General features: G+C 39.5%; 1 protein-coding gene across 7 annotated transcripts in view; it reads right to left on the bottom strand.

The window, feature by feature from the left end:
* RASGRP3 (RAS guanyl releasing protein 3) overlaps positions 1–21,796 on the bottom strand; it is a 117,567-nt gene that overhangs the window by 34,137 nt on the left and 61,634 nt on the right. For 6 of the 7 annotated variants that reach the window (XM_070798492.1, XM_070798494.1, XM_070798493.1 and 3 more), the window contains exons 2-9: positions 14,386–14,518; positions 9,435–9,625; positions 8,085–8,187; positions 6,180–6,242; positions 5,297–5,428; positions 3,741–3,888; positions 2,075–2,248; positions 1,553–1,669 (exon numbers count right to left, since the gene is read on the bottom strand). In XM_070798492.1, the coding sequence (XP_070654593.1) occupies positions 1,553–1,669; positions 2,075–2,248; positions 3,741–3,888; positions 5,297–5,428; positions 6,180–6,242; positions 8,085–8,187; positions 9,435–9,504 (807 nt within the window). In that variant the 5' untranslated portion in view covers positions 9,505–9,625; positions 14,386–14,518. Of the gene's footprint in view, positions 1–1,552; positions 1,670–2,074; positions 2,249–3,740; positions 3,889–5,296; positions 5,429–6,179; positions 6,243–8,084; positions 8,188–9,434; positions 9,626–9,714; positions 14,366–14,385; positions 14,519–21,796 lie in introns of those variants that run through there. The other variant, XM_070798495.1, reaches the window with a different exon arrangement.

Here is a 21,796-nt window from a genome sequence, read left to right as displayed (position 1 = left end):
TTTTCCTCCTGCCCCCAATCCTACCCAGCATCAGAGTCTTTTCCAATGAGTCAATTCTTCGCATAAGGTGGCCATAGTACGGGAGTTTCATTCCTTCCAAAGAACACCCAGGGCTGATCTCCTTTAGAATGGACTGGTTGGATCTCCTTGCAGTACAAGGGACTCTCAAGAGTCTTCTCCAACACCACAGTTCAAAACCATCAATTCTTCGGCGCTCAGCTTTCTTCACAGTCCAACTCTCACGTCCATACATGACCACAGAAAAAACCATAGGGTTGACTAGCCGGACGTTTGTTGGCAAAGCAATGTCTCTGCTTTTGAATATGCTATCTAGGTTGGTTATAACTTTTCTTAAAGGAGTAAGTGTCTTTTAATTTCATGGCCGCAGTCACCATCTGTAGTGATTTTGGAGCTCAAAAAAATAAAGTCTAACACTGTTTCCACTGTTTCCCCATCTATTTCCCATGAACTGATGAGACCAGATGCCATGATCTTCGTTTTCTGAATGTTGAGCTTTAAGCCAACTTTTTCACTCTCCTCTTTCACTTTCATCAATAGGCTTTTGAGTTCCTCTTCACTTTCTGCCATAAGGGTGGTGTCATCTGCATATTTGAGGTTATTGACATTTCTCCCAGCAATCTTGATTCCAGCTTGTGCTTCCCCCAGCCCAGTGTTTCTCATGATGTACTCTGCATATAAGTTAAATAAGCAGGGTGACAATATACAGCCTTGACGTACTCCTTTTCCTATTTGGAACCAGTCTGTTGTTCCATGTCCAGTTCTAACTGTTGCTTCCTGACCTGCATACAGATTTCTCAAGAGGCAGGTCAGGTGGTCTGGTATTCCCATCTCTTTCAGAATTTTCCACCGTTGATTGTGATCCACACAGTCAAAGGCTTTGGCATAGTCAATAAAGCAGAAATAGATGTTTTCCTGGAACTCTCTTGCTTTTTCCATGATCCAGTGGATGTTGGCAATTTGATCTCTGGTTCCTCTGCCTTTTCTAAAACCATCTTGACCATCTGGATGTTCATGGTTCACGTATTGCTGAAGCCTGGCTTGGAGAATTTTGAGCATTACCTTACTAGCGTGTGAGATGAGCGTAATTGTGTGGTAGTTTGAACATTCTTTGGCATTGCCTTTCTTTGGGATTGGAATGAAAACTGACCTTTTCCAGTCCTGTGGCCACTGCTAAGTTTTCCAAATTTGCTGGCATATTGAGTGCAGCACTTTCACAGCATCATCTTTCAAGATTTGAAATAGCTCAACTGGAATTCCATCATCTCCACTAGCTTTGTTCGTAGTGATGCTTCCTAAGGCCCACTTGACTTCACATTCCAGGATGTCTAGAATATGTTAATGGGGCTTAAAAGCATTTGTACTGAACACTTGCTGCCACTTCTATTCTGTTTTTCCAGGAGGTATGGCCAAAACCTCCTATTGTCTAAGAAGAAAACTTTCCCCTTCTGAGTGACATTTGTTAGGATCATCCTACCTCTAAACAATTTCTAAGCAAACTTTTTACTTGGGATTATGATCTGGTTCACTGTACCTTTGTAACTTCTGAAGAAAGATGAGAATGGGTCTCTTTGAGCCGGGAAATGGAACTATGACTAAGGCCTCCCACCACTGCCATCAGGGTGTTAAAATTTTTGAGCTGAAGGAGTTTCTGCAATAAAAAAAATGTTAACTTCAATACTTTGTAACAATTTTTGAATTATTCTCACCTTTTGGCAGTACAGATGAAGTCATGTACAATTTTAATAATAAGGATGTAGGAAAAACAATATCAATTCAAAATGAAATACAAACGAAAGTCTAGAAAAATGTACTAGAAACACTAGAAAAATATACCAATCCTCTCACAGAAAATAGCTACATTAAATACTTCCAAGTGTTGCCAATTAAAAGCAATCTTCTTGCATGAGAGAAGTATATTTGTTCATTAGACATTTAGTAGTTTAATTACCTTCTACATTGTGAATTTCAAATTTCTTCAATGACATTTCTCAACCAAGTGAATGAATATCTAGAATGCTTTAAGAATCCCAGTCTAATTAACAGACATACATACCTTGGCAACATTGATAAACTTTGTGATGACTTCTGCTCTCTGCTGAGGAGTTGGTTTGCTAAGAACCATCAACTGGACCCACTTAGAGATTCCATTAAATAAAGCAATAGATCTCTCCAAGGTTGGGTTATTCTCCAGGCAGCCATGGATGACATAGCTTTGGTAATCAGTGAACTAGTAAAGCAAGAATCAGAGACTCTGAGTTATAATGGAGTCTTTGAAAAATCATAAATTAGAATGTTTCATGGAAGAGGTGAGACACTGTTTCACAACAACATCACTATTTCTTTCATTTCACACTTACATGGCATCTTACACATATGAATATACTATGAATAATGACTATATCTGTACCTTTAACATGCTGTTTCACTGCATTTCACTCTCCCATACACAGACACACAATTATTACACACCATAGTGTTGGTGAGGAGAGCAAGGGACAAGACTCAAAGTCACATTCCAGTGAGTCCAAAATTTGCTGGATCTTAAGATCCACATGGGGCATTTGCTAAAACACTGGTTTCAGGAAACCTGTTAGACCTAAAGGATCACTGTTCCAGAGGAATAATCTAAGAATCTCCATTTTTCACCCCTACTGGTGATTCCAATGGTTGGGCAAGTTTGAGATACAATGGCATGCATTAAAGAAGAGGAAATGAACATAACGATCATAATTTCAAGTCAGAATAAGCTTGCAAAATTGTTCTCAAGAAAAGAAGAGAAAAAAAAAATAGTAACTGAAGTAAGGCCACTCTTTTGCAAAACAGATACATTTTCTTGAAGTCAGCATGGGAGTCATCAGATATTAATATTAATACACAAGAGCCTCCTATCATATAAACAGAGCACGAGGTTTCCTCTCATGGCCTGCCTGTGGGGTCTCAAAAGGTCCTCTCCAAGCAGGATTACTTAGTGAAAAGAATCAGTCTTTCAGAAATCCATACTTCTGACCTCATGTTTTTCTTTGCAAGCAATAATGTAATTCATTCTTTGGCATCTTGGAAAAGGAGTGACATGCCCAAAAGTTGGTGAGACAAAGACAAAAGCTACTTGTGAACAATTGTGGAAATAGTATAACAAATGGAAAGTGAGTGAGTCGGTGGCTAGGAAAAGACCACAGTCGAAAGGAAGAAAGGGGTCATAGAGAAGGAATTCTATCAAGACAAAGAAAGAAAGAAAAATTTAATCCAAGATCTCCATCCCTGAGAAAGAAACAGCCTAATGTTAAGATTCTTCAGAAAGCTTACAGTTCCTAATTTCAACCTATACCCATAATTAGGCATTTATACAAATCCCAACCTAAATAAATATTTCTTCCCCCCCAAATGAAGGGCCCAGCCAAATGTGTTCACTTGGGAGACATCAATGGAGCTAAATAAACCTTGAATGGTTAAATCTCCACCAAGTATTTAGAAAATCATGCTTTAATCCTATGAAAGGAGACATTGAAAATAGCGACAGAAATATAGCTCCTGAGCCATAAAAGAAAGACAGGATAATATTTATCTTTGGTTAAAAGGGATTGTTCCTGTGAATTAAGGGCACTTTTCCAGAGGAGCACAGTGACAGAGGCTGCCAACAGTTCAGAGTATGAAAATGCAGCTCTTGGGAAAGTTGGCATGGAGGTTGTTATCCTTGGAAGAATAAATGTCCAGTTTCTTACTGAGATCCTTCTAAAAGATTTATGCTCCAGAAAAGTGAGGTGCTCGGCCAATTCAATGGGCTCCAGATGGTCGAACAGCAGACAGGCTTTTCCCTTCTTGGATACTTTTTTTCTCTGTGTGACTCTTCTCATCCAGTCATAGGAAGGACTATGAAAGAAAAGCAAGTCTGGTCAATGTGCTGAAAGCCCATTGCACTCAGTGGAAGTTATTAACCTACTGACTCTCTAACTCTTGGCCTGCTTCCAGGGGCTTGTGCAAAATACACACCCTGCCCTTCATGTTTGAAGAGAAACCCACTGACCCATTGCCAATAGAACATAATCTTCAAGTTGTTTCTCCAGACAGGGTTGGTTTGCATGGATTCATCCAGAATCTCTTACTTGGTCTTTCTTGTGAGCAGTAAGGTCTGAATCATGAGGGATTTTGTCAATATATAGTTGGGATGGAAACCACCAAAATCCATATGGTCAGCAACATATGGATTATCTGAAAAGCTTGTTATAAAAACAGAGGCCTGGACCTCACTACCAGACATTCTGACTTACTAGGAATGAATAATCTGAATAATCTATTTTTTAACATCAACATTTATCAAACGCTTGATGTCCCAGGCACCACTATAATCACAGGTATTAACTCATTAAATCTTCACAACTCCATCAGGTAATACTATTATTACTTCCATTTTAAAGATGAGAAAAAATAGGCACAAAGAAGTTAAAAATTTATCCAAGCTCACATAGCTAGTAAGTAGAGGAGTTGGGATGAATAATCTATATTTTTAACAACACCCTTAATAATCCCAGGACCATTCACCATGGATCACTCTTGAAGAAGTATTTTAGGAAAGAAGACTAGAGTATGAATGCCTAGGACACAAAAGTATATATATTTTCAATATGGATAATAATACTTAAAACCCTAAAATAGCTTTATCTATAAAGTTAGCTAGTAATATAAAATGCTAGCCTAATTAGCACCAAGTTCCTAATTACTGAGCTGATCAGTTCATGGCACAGCTATGGTCCACATTTGCACAGCCTCAGGCCGACATGAGAAGCACCATGGTACAGAGCATCTCGAAATTGAATGAGCATATGTATCACTTGGGAATCTTACTAAAATGCAGTTTCCAATTCTGCAGCTTTAGGGTGGGGCATGAGATTCTATGTCTCTATTGAGCCCCCGCCCCCAGCTAATGCCGGAGCTGCTGATCCACAGAACACAGTGGCAAGGGCATAGGAGACTAGATTCAGTAACCAAGTACTGAGCATCTGTTAGGTGTCAAACACTTTCACATATTATCACATGTACCTCTTGGGTGCTCATTATAACCCCATGAGAAAGGTACAATTTCTACTTCACAAACACAGAAATTGAAGCTTGGAGAGCTAAACTGTGGCCAACGGGACTGTGCTCTTCGCAGCAAAGCTTTCCTCAAAGAAGCACACCTTGGTTCTGAACAGGTATGGATGGAGGTCAAGTGGGATCATCACTACTCCCTCCCCCAAAAAGCAGACTCATCATATTTGAAAGAAGCTTGCACCATTCTTACATGCTGGATATGTCGATGAGACTGGTGTGTTTCTCGTATCCCAGTTGACTAGCTACTTCCCGGAATTCCTCAGTCATACGGATCAAACCGAGGTCCAAATTAAACTCTGCAGGAAATTTCACAATCCAGTACCTAAAAGACATCAAGTATGTTTGACAACCAGAAGATTTCAAGCTAGATCTCTGTGGAAACTATGGTGTCATTTTACAGATTACATTTAACAATGTTTCAAGACCATACCTCAAATTAGCAATCTCTTATCCCCCATCTATCAGGTTGAGTCTTGCTCTTTCCTGCTTCAATCAAGGACCCAAGTCCACCACTCCTACTTTGAGAGTCTCTTTCTCTCTAGAGCCACAGCTGAGAAGAAACCCTTTTCCCAACTCATGGCAAGTAGGTGGGAATGTGTACAGTGAGGGAGTAGAAAAAAAAATGAATGCACTCTTTCTCGGAGCTGCTTTCATCCCCTAAACACACTGACCAGTGCTTAATTGTCCAAAAGAAAGATAAATTCTATGTCCCCAGCAACAGAAAGTGAAAGTGAAGTCGTGTTGGACTCTTTGCGACCCTATGGACTGTAGCCTACCAGGCTTTTCCGTCCATCGGAGTTTCCAGGCAAGAGTACTGGAGTGGGTTGCCATTTCCTTCTCCAGAAGATCTTTCCGACCCAGGGATCGAACCCTGGTCTCCCGCATTGTAGGCAGACGCTTTCCTGTCTGAGCCACCAGGGAAGCCGCCAGCAACAGAGGAGAGCCATTTTTAATGAAATCAACAAAAGGGGGACTTGAGTCCATTTTACTGTCAGATTAGGTCTGTAGTTTGGGGAAAAGAAAACTGTCAATAATTCCAGAACCAGAAACAAGACAATTAAGTTTGTAAGTACCTCATGAAGTAGCAGATCTTTAATCGAAATTCATCACAGCTTTCTCCACTGGCATTTCGATAGGTACACTAGTTAAGGGAAAAAATCCTTGGACGTTGTTTCCTTTGCACAGATCTGTGGCTGTTTAATCAATTTAGATGAATTCCTAAGAAGAGGACTATACTATTAGGGTGACATGGATGTTCAAGTGGGGAGAAAAGTGGGTTCTGATGACATCAGTGCTAAATTACTAGCACCATATATTATTGCTCTGAGATGTATTTTTTTGGTCTGGAAGAGAAGCCACTTATACAGTGAATTTTACCTTCCTGAGCACTTACCAAATGATGACTGTCAACTGTAATGACAAATGTACTACTAACTATAGATAATTTAAAATGAATAGTACATAGAAGCACCATTTTAGCCAAAAAGATTTTATATGTAGGATTAATGGAATATGTAAGTACTCTAATTTCTTTAGTATTTGAAAATGTTATCATTTTGGGGTATAGTAATATACACATCTTGCTGTTATTTAGTCTCAAGTCTATTTATTCATACTTTTTAGCTAATATTTACTGAGTTCATGCTATATGCCAAGTACCATGGATATGCAGCGAGCAGGGAATCCAAAGAGAGGGAAAATCTAGAGAAATGTGAATTCACAGGTGGTTTCAACTCCCATACAATCTGCACTTTCAGATATTAAGCTTTACTGTGTCTAAATACCCCTTTCTATTTGTGTTTCATATGGCAGTGGACATAATGATGATGAGAATACTGTCTGTGGGCACATTTTGTGGAAAGTGTTTGGACCCTAAGGAGGGAATGGGGCCAGACTAACGTAGTTCCCTCCATCCTTCTCTACATACCACCTTTCAATAGCAGGACCCGTGGAACCCTGGGACCACAAGGTACTAAGATATTGTTCATTTCCAGGGACCTCTGTTCAGGGTGAATGTTCCCTTCTCGTCTCTAACACCTACTCCCTGTCTGAGGTTGGGGGGATGGTTGATGATGGAGTGAAGAAGTAGAAAGTGGAGGAAACTTGAAGGAAGCAAATGGAAGCCAGCTAGCCCTAATTACACTCAATGGCCCCACTCCCTCTCAGGCTCTCACTGATCTGCCCTGCAAGGCTTCTCACTCATCTGCAGGACCCCTGGGCTTGCAGCAGGCAGACTACAGGAACCTACGTTAGCAATTATATAATAAACATTAGATCTCAGGGACTAAAACCTCCTTATAAGTATGTGACTATTTCGTAGCCATTTTTCAGTCATTTGGCTTTTAACCACCTTTTAGGATTGTACCATGCACAAAAGTGGTGGATTGCTAAAAGTCCTTATTATAGAATGGGGTTTCTAACTATGGTTATTTCCTTTGCCTTTATATCAGAAGAAAATCTAAAATTAATGTCAATCAACAGATTATAATAAACCTGCTAGAATGTTCCTTGTGTCTCACCAGCAAGGGACGATGTGAAAATTTAGGTGGTGTTTATGCCTGAGCCAGGTCATATTATTCTGGCTGGCATTTCCATATGTCTAAACTGTATCCTCTAGGTCTACCATTCTGCCTTCCTAAGAGGAATAAAGTAACTCTTGAGTCAGTGTTAAATATTCTTTCATTATACTAATAGCAGAAATGTTAAAGACAAGTTAGAAACATTCAGGCTACAGCTCCTGTTTCATTTCATATCAAGTGGTTATTTTCAAGTAGAGCCAAAACATTCAGATGGATAATCAGCTATTTGGTCAATCATCTGAATGTTTTGTCTAGACATCTATATATATTCACAAAACAGCTGGATAACTGACTGAAGACTGTTTATTCATCTTAATTTACTGGCTTTGGCTAGACACTTCATCTAAGTACAGAACTTGATTTATGATTGTAAAAATTACACAGTAGTTAAAAAGATATATGCAGAGAAGTTTTTCTGCCAATTCAGTGGAAGACAAATACCATCGGTGCATGAGTAGAACTATTCTTGGCAAATAACTATTATTCAGCTCTCCATTGTCATCTGTTAAAAAATAAAAGAAGATTAAGAGGTGAGGAGACAATAGCACATACTACTTTTCTCTTTGTCTAATATCAGCAGAGAAACATTAGTGTCAAAAAGTTCTTGTAGACCCAATTATCATTTTCCTCCTACTTCTGGTATTTCCTTGCAAATTAAGTGGGTAGGTCTCATCCTTCCTCTGGTGTACAGTTGCCAGGTTTCACATATAAAAATACAGGAGATTTAGTTAAATTTGAATTAAGGCAAACCACAAAGAATTTTTTAGTACAAGTATGTCCCATGCCCTATTTACGACATACTTATACTAAAAATGTGTCTCATCTGCAATTCAGATTTAACTGATCATCCTGTATTTTATCTGACAACCCTACTCTGTCTGGTTTAACTCTTCCTAAAACAATCAATTCAACAAACAACTTCTTTGTGATTCTATTTGTAAAAAGAATAATCCAAAATGCTATGGTAGTTAGACAACATGAAAAGCATATAGCTGTAAAGTCTACAACTTTGGAGGAGATATAAGACTTATAGACAAACATAGAAAGTAGGATGTTGTGCTATTCACACATGTCTAAGCCAAAGGACCAAGAAAGGATCACAGCAGCATGTATCATGTCCATGAAAAAATCAGAAAGGGCTATGGTGAGTGGAGGAAGCAGTCAGCATTCCTGACTGGGGAGTAGAGGAATGATACTATGAAGATTTGAGATGACACCTTAAATGAGGCCTGAAGCAGAATTTCAATGAAGGAGTATGATAAAGGCATAAAGGCAGAAAGATGCAGGGAATGTTCCAGAAATATTAAGTGAACAGTATGTCTGGGTATTAGCTGTGGACAGTAAAAGGAAGGAAATGCATGGGGCAATGATACTGGGGAGACAAACTGGGGTTAATAAAAAGGCCTTAAATAACAAGGTGCGTGAGTGTGTGCTAAGTCGCTTCTGTCGTGTCCAACTCTGTGTGATCCCATGGACTGTAGCCCGCCAGGCTCCTCTGTCCGTGGGATTCTCCCAGCAAGAATACTGGAGTGGGCTGCTATGCCCTTCTCCAGGGGATCTTCCCAACCCAGGGATCGAACCTGCGACTCTTACGTCTCCGCACTGGCAGGCGGGTTCTTTACAATTAGCGCCACCTGGGCAGTCCCAAATACCAACGTATGGAGATTGACTTCTGTTCCACAGCAACACTTGCAACTGAACTGGGGGAGGTAGAGTAGCAAGATGTACAAAAGGGAGAAAGGCTCCTACCAAACATCTCAATGCAAGTGCTCAGCAGCTCATCTAATGTCGCTGCTTTCCCAAGTCCACTTGACCCCATGGTTATGCGCCGCCGTCAAAAAACTAGGGGCATTTTCAACGTCATGCAGATCATCTCCATAACTATGCAAGTGGGTGATGTTTGTGCTTAGAGGTGGTCTCTGTCCTAAAGTCTCAGGGCTCTAAAAAACAAGAAGAAAAAATATCAGACTAGAGTTCTGCCAGACTAGTTAACATATCTTTAACTAGAGTTAAAGCATGGCTTTCCTACCTGAAAAGATAATGACTTCCATTTACTCTGTATTTCTGCAAGAAAATTATCAAAGTGATAAGAGATTGTGTGAATCACCATGATGGCAAAATGCCTGCGAAACTATTCCTTAGCATGTATGATGCTCTGAGACCATGGGAATGTGTGTGTGTGTTAGTCACTCAGTTGTGTCCGACTCTTTGTAACCCCATGAGCTGTAGCCCGCCAGGCTCCCTTGTCCATGAAATTCTCCAGGCAAGAATACTGGAGTGAGTTGCCATTTCCTTCTCCAGACCATGGGAATGTTCCCTATCAAATAACATCTTGTTTTTCAGTTGAAAAGAATTTACAACATTTTACAATTTCTTTATTTTCTTAAGTGATAAAGACACTCAGGAGCATATTATCATAAACATTCAGTTCAGTTCAGTCGCTCAGTTGTGTCCGACTCTTTGCAACCCCATGAACTGCAGCATGCCAGGCTTCCCAACTGCTGGACTCTACCCAAACCCATGTCCATTGAGTTGGTGATGCCATCCAACCATCTCATCCTCTATCGTCCCCTTCTCTTGCCCTCAATCTTTCCCAGCATCAGGGTCTTTTCCAATGAGTCAGCTCTTCGCATCAGGTGGCCAAATTATTGGAGCTTCAGCTTCAACATCAGTCCTTCCAGTGAACACCCAGGATTGATCTCCTTTAGAATAGGCTGGTTGGATTTCCTTGCAGTCCAAGGGACTCTCAAGAGTCTTCTCCAACACCACAATTCAAAAGCATCAGTTCTTCTGCACTCAGCTTTCTTTATAGTCCAACTCTCACATCCATACATGATTATTGGAAAAACCATAGCCTTGACTAGACGGACCTTTGTTGACAAAGTAATGTCTCTGCTTTTTAATATGCTATCTAGGTTGGTCATAACTTTCCTTCCAAGGAGTAAGCATCTTTTAATTTCATGGCTGAAATCACCATCTGCAGTGATTTTGGAGCCCAGAAAAATACAGTCATCCACTGTTTCCCCATCTATTTTCCATGAAGTGATGGGCCCAGATGCCATGATCTTCGTTTTCTGAATGTTGAGCTTTAAGCCAACTTTTTCACTCTCCACTTTCACTTTAGTTCCTCTTCACTTTCTGCCATAAGGGTGGTGTCATCTGCATATTTGAGGTTATTGATATTTCTCCCAGCAATCTTGATTCCAGCTTGTGCTTCCTCCAGCCCAGCATTTCTCATGATGTACTCTGCATATAAGTTAAATAAGCAGGGTGACAATACACAGCCTTGACATACACCTCTTCCTGTTTGGAACCAGTCTTGTTCCATGTCCAGTTCTAACTGTTGCTTCCTGATCTGCAAACAGGTTTCTCAAGAGGCAGGTCAGGTGGTCTGGTATTCCCATCTCCTTCAGAATTTTCCACAGTTTATCATGATCCACATAGTCAATGGCTTTGGCATAGTCAATAAAGCAGAAATAGATGTTTTTCTGGAACTCTGTTGCTTTTTTGATGATCCAGCGGATGTTGGCAATTTGATCTCTGGTTCCTCTGCCTTTTCTAAAACCAGCTTGAACATCTGGAAGTTCATGGTTCACGTATTGCTGATTACTTGGATTAATTTTATTACAAGTATATGGAAGTGAAAGTGGCTCAGTCATGTCTGACTCTTTGTGACCCCATGGACTATAAACTCCATGGAGTTCTCTAGGCCAGAATACTGGAGTGGGTAGTCTTTCCCTTCTCCAGGGAATCTTTCCAACCCAGGGATCAGACCCAGGTCTCCTGCATTGCAGGTAGATTCTTTACCAGCTGAGCCACAAGGGAAGCCCAAGAATACTGGAGTGGGTAGCCTATCCCTTCTCCAGAGGATCTTCTCAACCCAGGAATCAAACCAGGATCTCCTGCATTGCAGGTGGATTCTTTACCAACTGAACTATCAGGGAAGGCCCTACAAGTATATATAGAGAGATAAACTTTAAAGCGCAAATATATTAATGAGGATTATGTAAATGTGATCATGTAAATGTTGAACAACTGGTAAAAAAATATTATTTGCATAACTTTTCTAATAGTATTAAAAATATTAACAATAATCTATTGAACATCCACATTATGTACCAGGTTTTATATCAGATGTTTTGCATATATTATCCAACTTGACCTTCACAGCAATACTGTAAGGTAGTAATTATGATTTCCAGTATAGACACAAGGTCATGGGGTTCACAGAAATTTGGCAGTTGGTCTAAAGCCATACAATTATTAAGGCCTTGAATCAGAACTCCATTATAAAAGTTTTTGGTTTCCCTTTTTCCCTTGTATTGCTCTCCCAAGTGCGGACATCATGAGCTGTCATAATTTTGCCCCCTAATCTAGTGTGAAAAACAGCACTTCACACCGTCTCAAAAAGACAATATAAACCAGGTTATTTGTCACAGAGGTAGAAGGAAACGTGGGCCTGAAAGCTGTCCATTTTATAGCAACGGCATGGGGAAAGTGGGATTAGAAACAACCTCTCCGAGATGCTTATACCAAAAGTGTCCCTGTAGGAAACACAACGTCATTTTATTTTACAGAGCAAGTCCTTGATGCCAGCTCCATACAAGGCTTAGAGAAATGGAGACATCATCATGATGTAAGACAGTTATCCACTTTGAACCGTTTAGCAGGTAAATGTGGCCATTCGGACTGCATCTCTTGAACTGTTTAAAGTCAATGTCTCTTTTACTCTCAAAGTTTATTTATTCCTTTGTAGTCATGGAGCACCTGACAATTGCTAGGCACTAGGCAAGGCATTGAGGCTGCCAAGATGAACTCATCATCACCTCATCCCTGCCTTCAGTGGGCCCAGTCAATTTCAGAAGGCAAACACATGAATGCAAAGAAAAGAAAAAAAAAAAAAGCCTAAGGTCCACACGTGCGGCTGCATTAGTTCAACGATGCCACTGAAGACTGACATCTGAGTCTATTCACCAGCTAAATAAATCCAGTGGAAACACAGTCTTGAGCTAAAGGTACCACTCTTAGAGCATCAAAAGAAGAATTATTTCACGTGTCATAAAAATAACAGAAACACTGGATCAATGCTGAGCCACTTTGATACTCAAAGGGTTTGTGAAATGGGATTGTTAAAGTAGTGCGGAACCAACTCTTACATCTCTTAACAAAGTAACCTTATCAGTAAGACCCTTCCCGAACACCATAATTTAACACAACACCCTCTCTCCATGCCCACCTCCCAATTGGCATGCCCTATCTCTCTTCCCGGATTTATTTTTCTTCATAATATGTATCCCCATTTAAGATGCTATATATTTTACTTGTTCATCTGCACTTAAATCTTTCTAGCACTACATACATAAGCTCCATGAGTACAGGAATTTTTGTGTTAGCTCTCTGGTATTTTCCCCAGTTCCTAAGATTTTGCCTCTCAAAAAAAGAATTTGCTGAATTAATGAATGAGTAAATGGATGGATAAAGAAAGAGTAAAATAAAAATGATAAAATGCTGGTTTTTGAATATGTGTATATTTGGAAGAGTGGATACCATAAAATTTTAAGAGGTTGTTTTTTAGTTTGTTTTAGTACTAAAAGCTACTAAACTGTAGCTAGTTTAGTAGCAGCTTTTAGTAAACATTACTGGAACAGATGTTTTCTAGATTTTCTGCAGCTTTCTAGATATGATAGTACCTGCCTATACTCCATCGATAATAAGAACTTGGTACCTCTTCCAGGACATTTTGCAGCAGAATTTTTCTGATTTTCTTAATGCAAATTCTGTCAACCCCACAAAAAGTCAACGATAATAAGAACTTGGTACTCTTCCAGGACATTTTGCGGCAGAATTTTTCTGATTTTCTTAATGCAAATTCTGTCAACCCCATGAAAAGTCAACACTGGACAATTGACAAGTTTGATTACCTTCTTATATCAGTTCAGTTCAGTCACTCAGTCGTGTCCGACTCTTTGCGACCCCATGAACTGCAGCACGCCAGGCCTCCCTGTCCATTACCAGCTGCTGGAGTCTACCCAAACCCATGTCCATTGAGTCGGTGATGCCATCCAACCATCTCATCCTCTATCATCCCCTTCTCCTCCTGCCCTCAATAAACAGGCTTTTTTTTTTTTTTAATCTTGTTAATGCTTGCTAATGAAGAGTAAATGTATTACTTAGAACCAAACAACCTAGATTAATTAAACTAATTCTGAGGTCAAAACCAAAATTATTCAGCTAGTATGGGGAAGGTATTGACTTTCCCCAGAGGGTTAGAAGTAATCTGGCACCAAAGACCTGTCACCATATTTGGAGTTATATTTGTGATCTGCAAAGAATCAGTACATGAGAGCCAGATGGACAAGGCTCTCCAGTTACAATCTGTTTCTGCAATCAGGAGATGTATCTGTGTCCCTGTTTAGAATTCTATCACCTGCATATGTACCTGAGATCTCATTTCATTTGTGTGGATATTATTGTGTCTACAACTGTTTGTTCAAAAGTAAAGTTTCTTTATTACAAAGGCAATATGCATTCATCACTTAAAATAGGACAGTAATGAAAAAGGAAAGAAAAATCATTATCTACAATTTCATCATCCAAAGAACTCTTGTTAATACCATGGCATGTTTCTTTTGGTTTTTCCTCTCATAATTATTTTGGCAAGTTTCTTACATAATCTACAATAGTTTAAAGAAATACTTACCTATTGGTCTTACACAGATAGATATCCAGACCTGAAAGAATATTAAGGGCAGTTTTCATCACTGGCAAATGCATTGAGGATGCAGTCTGCTGAATTGGTTTATCCAACACAAATAATAAGTACTTTGAAGAACCTGATAAAAGAACAGAAATAAATCCCCAGAGTTAAATAATAGGAGCCCCAAATAATCCATTGCATTAAAGCATTTCCAAAACCCTTCAGTTATAAGTGGGTTTGAGATTTTTGTCTAAACATCACCCACAAAATTAATTAAAAAGACAATACATTTGAAGTAGTTATTTGGTGCCATGATATTTTTAACATCAAATTGTTTTTTAAAAATAAAATAAATTCCAGCCAATTAAAAGCTACAAGTATGGAGGACTTCCCTGGTGGTCCAATGGTTAAGAATCCACCTTCCAAGCAGGGGATGTGGGTTCAACCCCTGGTCAAGGAACTAAGATTCCTCATGCCGTGAGGCAACTAAGCCCCTGAGGGAACTGGAAAGAAGCCCTCACAACAATGCAGATCCAGCGTGCTGCAACTAAGACCTTATGCAGCCCAAAAAACCTGCAAGTGTGACAAAACCAAAATTTATACACAACATACAACATTATTTTAGTCCAAATATACATCTATGGGTAGATTACTCATTAAGAATTTCCAAACATTGACTTTTGAATGTTAGTATATCTCTGAAACAATTTGTTATGGTGATCATGAAACTGATTCTAAATCACTCCTGACAGTCTTAGTGAGAATGTCAATGTTATTTTATTCCATGTTGTTTAGTCTTCTGATGGCTTTGGACTTGCTTTCGTGTTGATAGGTACTCTCTGGCTTCAGTGAAAATTATTGGTCCCCAGCATAAACATTTTTCACAGGTTTGAAAAGGACACAGTAAGTCAAAATTTCCCCAGAGCTTGAATTCTTTCTAAGAGAGAAAGTCTCACCTCAAAAGAACAATAGACTTCTGTTGGGTGTGATTTCCAAAGGCCATGATGCCTTCACACAGCAAAAGACTTTCATTAATGTGACTTGTGAAGACCCAAAAAATCCTTGTGAGGTGGCTTAGGACAATAAGAATGATGCTCTCAATGTTAGAGATTGTGCAAAGGAGCCAACTCCATGCAACTATACATGGACAGATCTTAAGAGTCCCAGACTCTTGACTCAGAGCATTTAGTTTTCCAAAATCGTGTTTCAATATCAGATAGACAAACGGGGAGAATTTTACTACTGTGAGTAAAATGCCATTACCATTCTGAGTGAAATGCCATTAATGCTAATTACTAGACTGTGTCAAACTTTATTTTGGGGGGCTCCAAAATCGCTGCAGATGGTGACTGCAGCCATGAAATTAAAAGACGCTTACTCCTTGGAAGGAAAGTTATGACCAACCTAGATAGCATATTCAAAAGCAGAGACATTACTTTGCCAACAAAGCTTCGTCTAGTCAAGGCTATGGTTTTTCCTGTGATCATGTATGGATGTGAGAGTTGGACTGTGAAGAAGGCTGAGAGCCGAAGAATTGATGCTTTTGAACTGTGGTGTTGGAGAAGACTCTTGAGAGTCCCTTGGACTGCAAGGAGATCCAACCAGTCCATTCTGAAGGAGATCAGCCCTGGGATTTATTTGGAAGGAATGATGCTAAAGCTGAAACTCCAGTACTTTGGCCACCTCATGCAGAGAGTTGATTCATTGGAAAAGACTCTGATGCTAGGAGGGATTGGGGGCAGGAGTAGAAGGGGACGACAGAGGATGAGATGGCTGGATGGCATCACTGTCTCGATGGACACGAGTCTGGGTGAACTCCGGGAGTTGGTGATGGACAGGGAGGCCTGGCGTGCTGCGATTCATGGGGTCACAAAGAGTCGGACACAACTGAGTGACTAAACTGATTGAACTGACTGACTAGACTGTTTGAGTCAGAAGGTAACATAAAAGGCACGCACCGTCAATCTTGCAAAAAACTGGGTGCTCGGGAAGGTGTCTCCCTTTGTACACAGTTCCTCTTCCCTTCCCATATTTAAAAGCATTTAAGTTGAGGACTTAAGGTGAAGTATTATTGAAGATCAATGTGTAGAAGTACAGGAAGAGATGTTAATTTAGAGAAAGAAGAAGGAAATAGGAGAAAAAAAATTCTGTGACACTAGGGCATCCAGCGGCAGGTGGCCTCATCAGCAATGGAATCGAATTCCTGAAAGCGCTGAAGCCAAAGTAAGGTAATGACTGTCATAGATGTTGTAGACTAAACTCCCAGACAGCGTCTAGGAAACATGCCAGAATAACAGCAAAGGTTGATTGCCTGTAGCTCTAGGATTGCAGAATTTATAAGGTGAAATATTACATCTAGTAAGTATTCAAGGAATAGTGTTGAAATTATATTGGCCATATTAGAACTTCCAAAGATAGTTTTGTCTATAGCACTATCTCTGTTGCAAGAAAAGACAAATAAAATCTCTTGAAAGATTCTTCCTTCCTAATGGCAGATATGGTCTTAATATATAAGTAACCATAAGTATGTTCCCACACTCATATGACCTTCATATGGAGACAAGGGGATTGCTCCAAAAGCCTAAATCCTTTGCTAAAATGAGCAGTAGTTATTACAAACTTTCACACTTTAAGTTTTAACAACTAAGGTGTCACAGCATTTGTAATTCTGGCAACACTCAAGCTTAATCTTCCTTTGTCTACAGAGACATGAAATTTTAAAAGTACTGTGATTATATTCACTGAGACTCCACAGTAGAATCAAGATTATTGAGTTCAATAAGAGAAATGACAAAACTATGAAAGATAGTTAATTTATTTGACAAATATTGTAAGTAAGTGTTAAGTGTTAGTCACTCAGTTGTGTCCAACTCTTTGCAACCCCATGGACTATAAGCCCACCAGGTTTCTCTGTCCATGGAATTCTCTAGGCAAGAATACTGGAGTGGATAGGGGATTTTCCAGGGGATGTTCCTGACCCAGGGATTAAACCTGGGGCTCTTGCATTGCAGGCAGATTCTTTACCATCTGAGCCACCAGGGAAGTCATGACAAATATTGGGTTGGCTCAAAAGTTCATTTAGGTTTTTCTGTAAGATTGTACAGAAAAACCCAAATGAATTTTGTGGCTAACCCTATACTTATTGAGTATCTACTGGACACCAGATACCAAGCAAGGTACACTTGAGTGGCTGGTAGAAAAATTTGGAGACAAGCAGAGAGAAGGATAAATTGACGAACAAGACAAACATAATTCTTGCTCTTCAGTTCAGTTGCTCAGTCATGTCCTATTCTTTGCAACCCCATGAACCGCAGCACACCAGGCCTCCCTGTCCACCACCAACTCCCAGAGTTCACCCAAACCCATGTCCATCGAGTCGGTGAGGCCATCCAACCATCTCATCCTCTGTCATCCCCTTCTCCTCCTGCCCTCAATCTTTCCCAGCATCAGGGTCTTTTCAAATTCTTGCTCTTATACTCCAGCAAAGAATTAAATAAGAAATTAAAGTATCCTGTGAAGGGCTGGAGCACTAAGACAGTCTAGGAGTCAGACGAGTTTTAGCCAGGCCAAGTGTGGGTAGGATGATAGCAATTAAGAAAAGTTAAAAGATATTTAGAATGACTGATGTATTGAATGGGGCAAGAGATGAGCCTAAAAAGGTCAGTAGCAATAGCTCATGAACTGTATTGTTAGCTATATTAAGGAGTTTGGGCTTTATCAGAAAGGTAATGAGAATCCATTGTTTTAAAAGTAAGTAGGAGAATGGTATGATCAAATTTGGATTTTTTTTAAAGATTCTTCCAGCTGCAATATGGAGGAGAAATTAGTAAAGACTACACTAATGACCAGTTCATAGTCAGTTATAACTATCTATGCAAGAGATATAGGTTATCTAAAACAATGTGTGGCAGTGAAAATGCAGAGACGTGATTGGTCACAGAGCATATTCTGAAGGTAGATCCACCAAGATTTGCTGATCTGTTGGCTATGGGGAATGCGGAGAAAGGAGGAATCAGGGATAATTTCCAGATTTCCAGCTAGACATCTGGTTGGGTTACAGGCCATTTCCCTGAGACTGAGAAACTAAGGAACGGGGGAAGGAGTAGGAAGTTCATGGAGAGGGCAGCAAACAATGAATGCATTTTTGAATGTGTGGAGTTAGAGATGTCTGAGACATCTTAAGGGGAATGTTGAGTTAGCTTCTGGATATCTGTTACATGTTTAAGTGCTAAGCATCAGTGGAAAGGGAAATTTAAGGGGCAAGAGAAAAAGAACTTATATAACAAGGTCTTTGGAAAGACAACAGTGATGGGCTGTGCCCAGGTGGAGGGATTTACCTTGGATAAAGCAGAAGGTTGCCTCTTTCAATGTAAAGGCATGGAAGAGGAAAAAACAGGTACAGATACAGGTGTATGTGTCCTTTTGATAGCAGGAAGTCAAGGAAGTTCCTGTCTAGTGACTTCTATTTACTCTAAAAGAAGGAGACAAGGTCATCCGCTAGCAGGTCTGATGGAAGCAGATCTGAGGTTTACCCAGAGGAGAAAAGAAGCAAAAGATACTGTATAAGATCAGAAGAAAGAAACCAGAAGTATTGGGATAATTTCCATCAAGAATAAAAGGCTGATTTTCTCTTCGTCTGGAGTTTGTTTTGAGAGGAAGTTTAGTGTTCCTTGTTCCTTGGGTGACATTACTCACTCATTTCTTCTGTATGGAGCAGGCAATTCTGGGTTTCTACTGTTATCATCTAGTCACATAAGTTTCTATAAGTATGAACCTCAGAGCTAAAGCGTGGTTGGCATTTTCTGGATGGTTTCCATATTGAGGGCATGGGGCTCCCGTCTCACCCAGCTTTGCTTACAACAGGGAAGATGGAGACAGATACTATTGGAAAGGAAACTATAATAAAGAAATAATTTACCTACCACACTTTGACTTGCTTCAGGAAATTTCATTCTGGCAACTTCAACCTCAGCACTCATTCCCATGTTCTCTACCTTTCTAGTCAAGATTTCTCTGTCTCGGACCCACCATGCACAATCTCCAATGGTTTCATTATCTGTTACTTTTTAAAAGGTCATATGTCACAAGACACATTACTGTTGCTCACTATTCAGATTGAGCATTCTTTGGTTATTTCTGTGTTGGTCTTGTTTTAATTTTCTTTTTCATTTCTTTCCATGTCAGCTCTGAGTTCTTGGAACTTATCTTTCTACTTTATTTCCTCCAGTCAGTTACTTTTGCTCGAGTGCTCTGTTAAAGTCTCATTGCCAGCATGGTCAGGGTTGATTCTATCATAAAGCAACTTAGAAAGTATGATAGTATGAACTTAGAAAATGAACATAGTGCTAATGGCAAAGTTAAAGCATTTCAAATGGGCCATAGTGATGACCCATAGAAGAAAGTATCCCACATTTACAGATAGTGGATCAATATTTCCAAATTCTATTTAAGACTGACCGGAAGCAATAGCCATGAATAATATTGAATCTCTCAGATATAAAAGCGAGTTTTTTCATTTTTGACTTAGATAGGTTTATTTAATGTCACAATGAGATTTTCCTGAGTTTTAAATTTTTATTTGTTTTGCTTGTTTATTTTTTTCCTGCAAAGAGCTTTTACTAAATTAATTGAGCATTAATAATAAATGTTGTCCTGGATTCTAGAAAGCAAAATAATAATAACTTATACAAATACTACTTGTTGGAGAGTATAATGTGACAGACATAATGTTGGGGAAATTACCTATATTAGGTTTAAATCTTATAACACCCTGAAAGCTAGGTATCATTATAACCATTTCATAGAGGAGGAAATTGAGGCTTGGAGAGGTGAAATTATTTGTCCATATCATATTATTAGTTAAGTGGCAGAGCTAAGTCCATGTGACTCCAAAAATTTATATTCTTTTCACTATCCAGACAAATGTTAGCTGTTGCTAATGCTTGCCTATTAGATCCATTTTTAGGCATTATCTAGAACAAATGTTTACTGTTCCCTTTGCTTAGCTTCTAAGCATTCTGTCGCTGGCACTATTGTCTGAAAATGAATAACAATCATTATTACAGCAAGCTCGACAATTTAGGGACTCACTGGTACCAAACACCGAACAGAAGTCAATAACCGTCTCAGAGCTCATCTCACAAGACCTCATAGCATTTTTCTGTGACACTTAAGTATTGGCAAAAAGGTTGCATTTTATTTATTTTTTCTTGGTTAACAGTATTTAGTACTGACAACCACACTGACATATTTGCAGTTCAATGAGAAATTAAAGTCTTGAAGAAGTTCTAGCAATAAATGCCATGGAAGAGAACTCAAACCAGGGCTCTGTGACACCCTAGAGGGGTGGGATAGGGTGGTAAGTGGGAGGGGATATATGTAAACCTATGGCTAATTCATGTTGATGTCTGTCAGAAATCAGCATAATGTTGTAAAGCAATTATCCTTCAATAAAAAAATTTTAAAAATGCAGTAAACTCTAAAGTCCAAACCAAGGGGGTATTTTCCTTGCATTTGGCTGTAGACAAACATGGAAGAGTATTAACATATACACATATTAGGCATTTGCAGTCAGATATTTTCTAGATGGACATGTTCACCCACACAGAAAGGTTATGGCAACTCCAGTATTCAGATTGTAAATATCCCCCAAATAAGACCCAGAAATAGGAGATGCTTAGCTCAGAAGTTAACACTTTAAACTTTGGGAAAATAGGGTTTTTTCTTTAAAGATCAACACTTTCTTCTCCTGAAGATGCCAATAATATATTCATACCAATCCTGTCTGTGGCACTAGTTCTTTGGAAAGATGTGGTTCCAAATGCCGTGAAATAAAGTCATATTCCCTTACCCTTTGATTGCTCATTTACCTTAGAGTGAGTGTATGATGATGATGATGCAGGAGGAGGAGGAAGAGGAAATCATCTTTTTGAGTACTACAATCCAGTCACTGTGCTGAGCACTTTACCCAATGAATTCTCGAAGGCCAGGCCCCACCACAGAAATCCAGCAATAAATAAAATGCAGCAAAAAAACAAAAGTTGACTCTGAGAAAACACCCTGATGCTGGGAAAGATTGAAGGCAAAAGGAGAAGGGGGCAACAGAGGATGAGATGGTTAGATGGCATCACTGACTCAGTGGACATGAATTTGAGCAAACTCCAGGAGATAGTAGAGGACAGAGGAGCCTGGCGTGCTACAGCCCATGGGGTGGCAAAGAGTTGGACATGTGGCTGAACAACAACAACAGCACTTTGTTATTTGTTACCAAAAGAAAATGCAAGGAGGCCTTGTGGGGTGAGCTCTGAGCTAGTTATTAACTTCCATTTAGTACTTAGTGCCAACACTAACATCCTCATACCTGTGAACCCACCATGAGCAGGAGGACATTCTCAGTAACTGGCATGGGGGTTAA

This window comes from Bos indicus, chromosome 11 (genome assembly GCF_029378745.1).
Source record: "Bos indicus isolate NIAB-ARS_2022 breed Sahiwal x Tharparkar chromosome 11, NIAB-ARS_B.indTharparkar_mat_pri_1.0, whole genome shotgun sequence".
Lineage (NCBI taxonomy): Eukaryota > Metazoa > Chordata > Mammalia > Artiodactyla > Bovidae > Bos > Bos indicus.
Note: the sequence above shows the minus strand (reverse complement) of the source record. Positions and strands in the feature narration are given on the sequence as shown.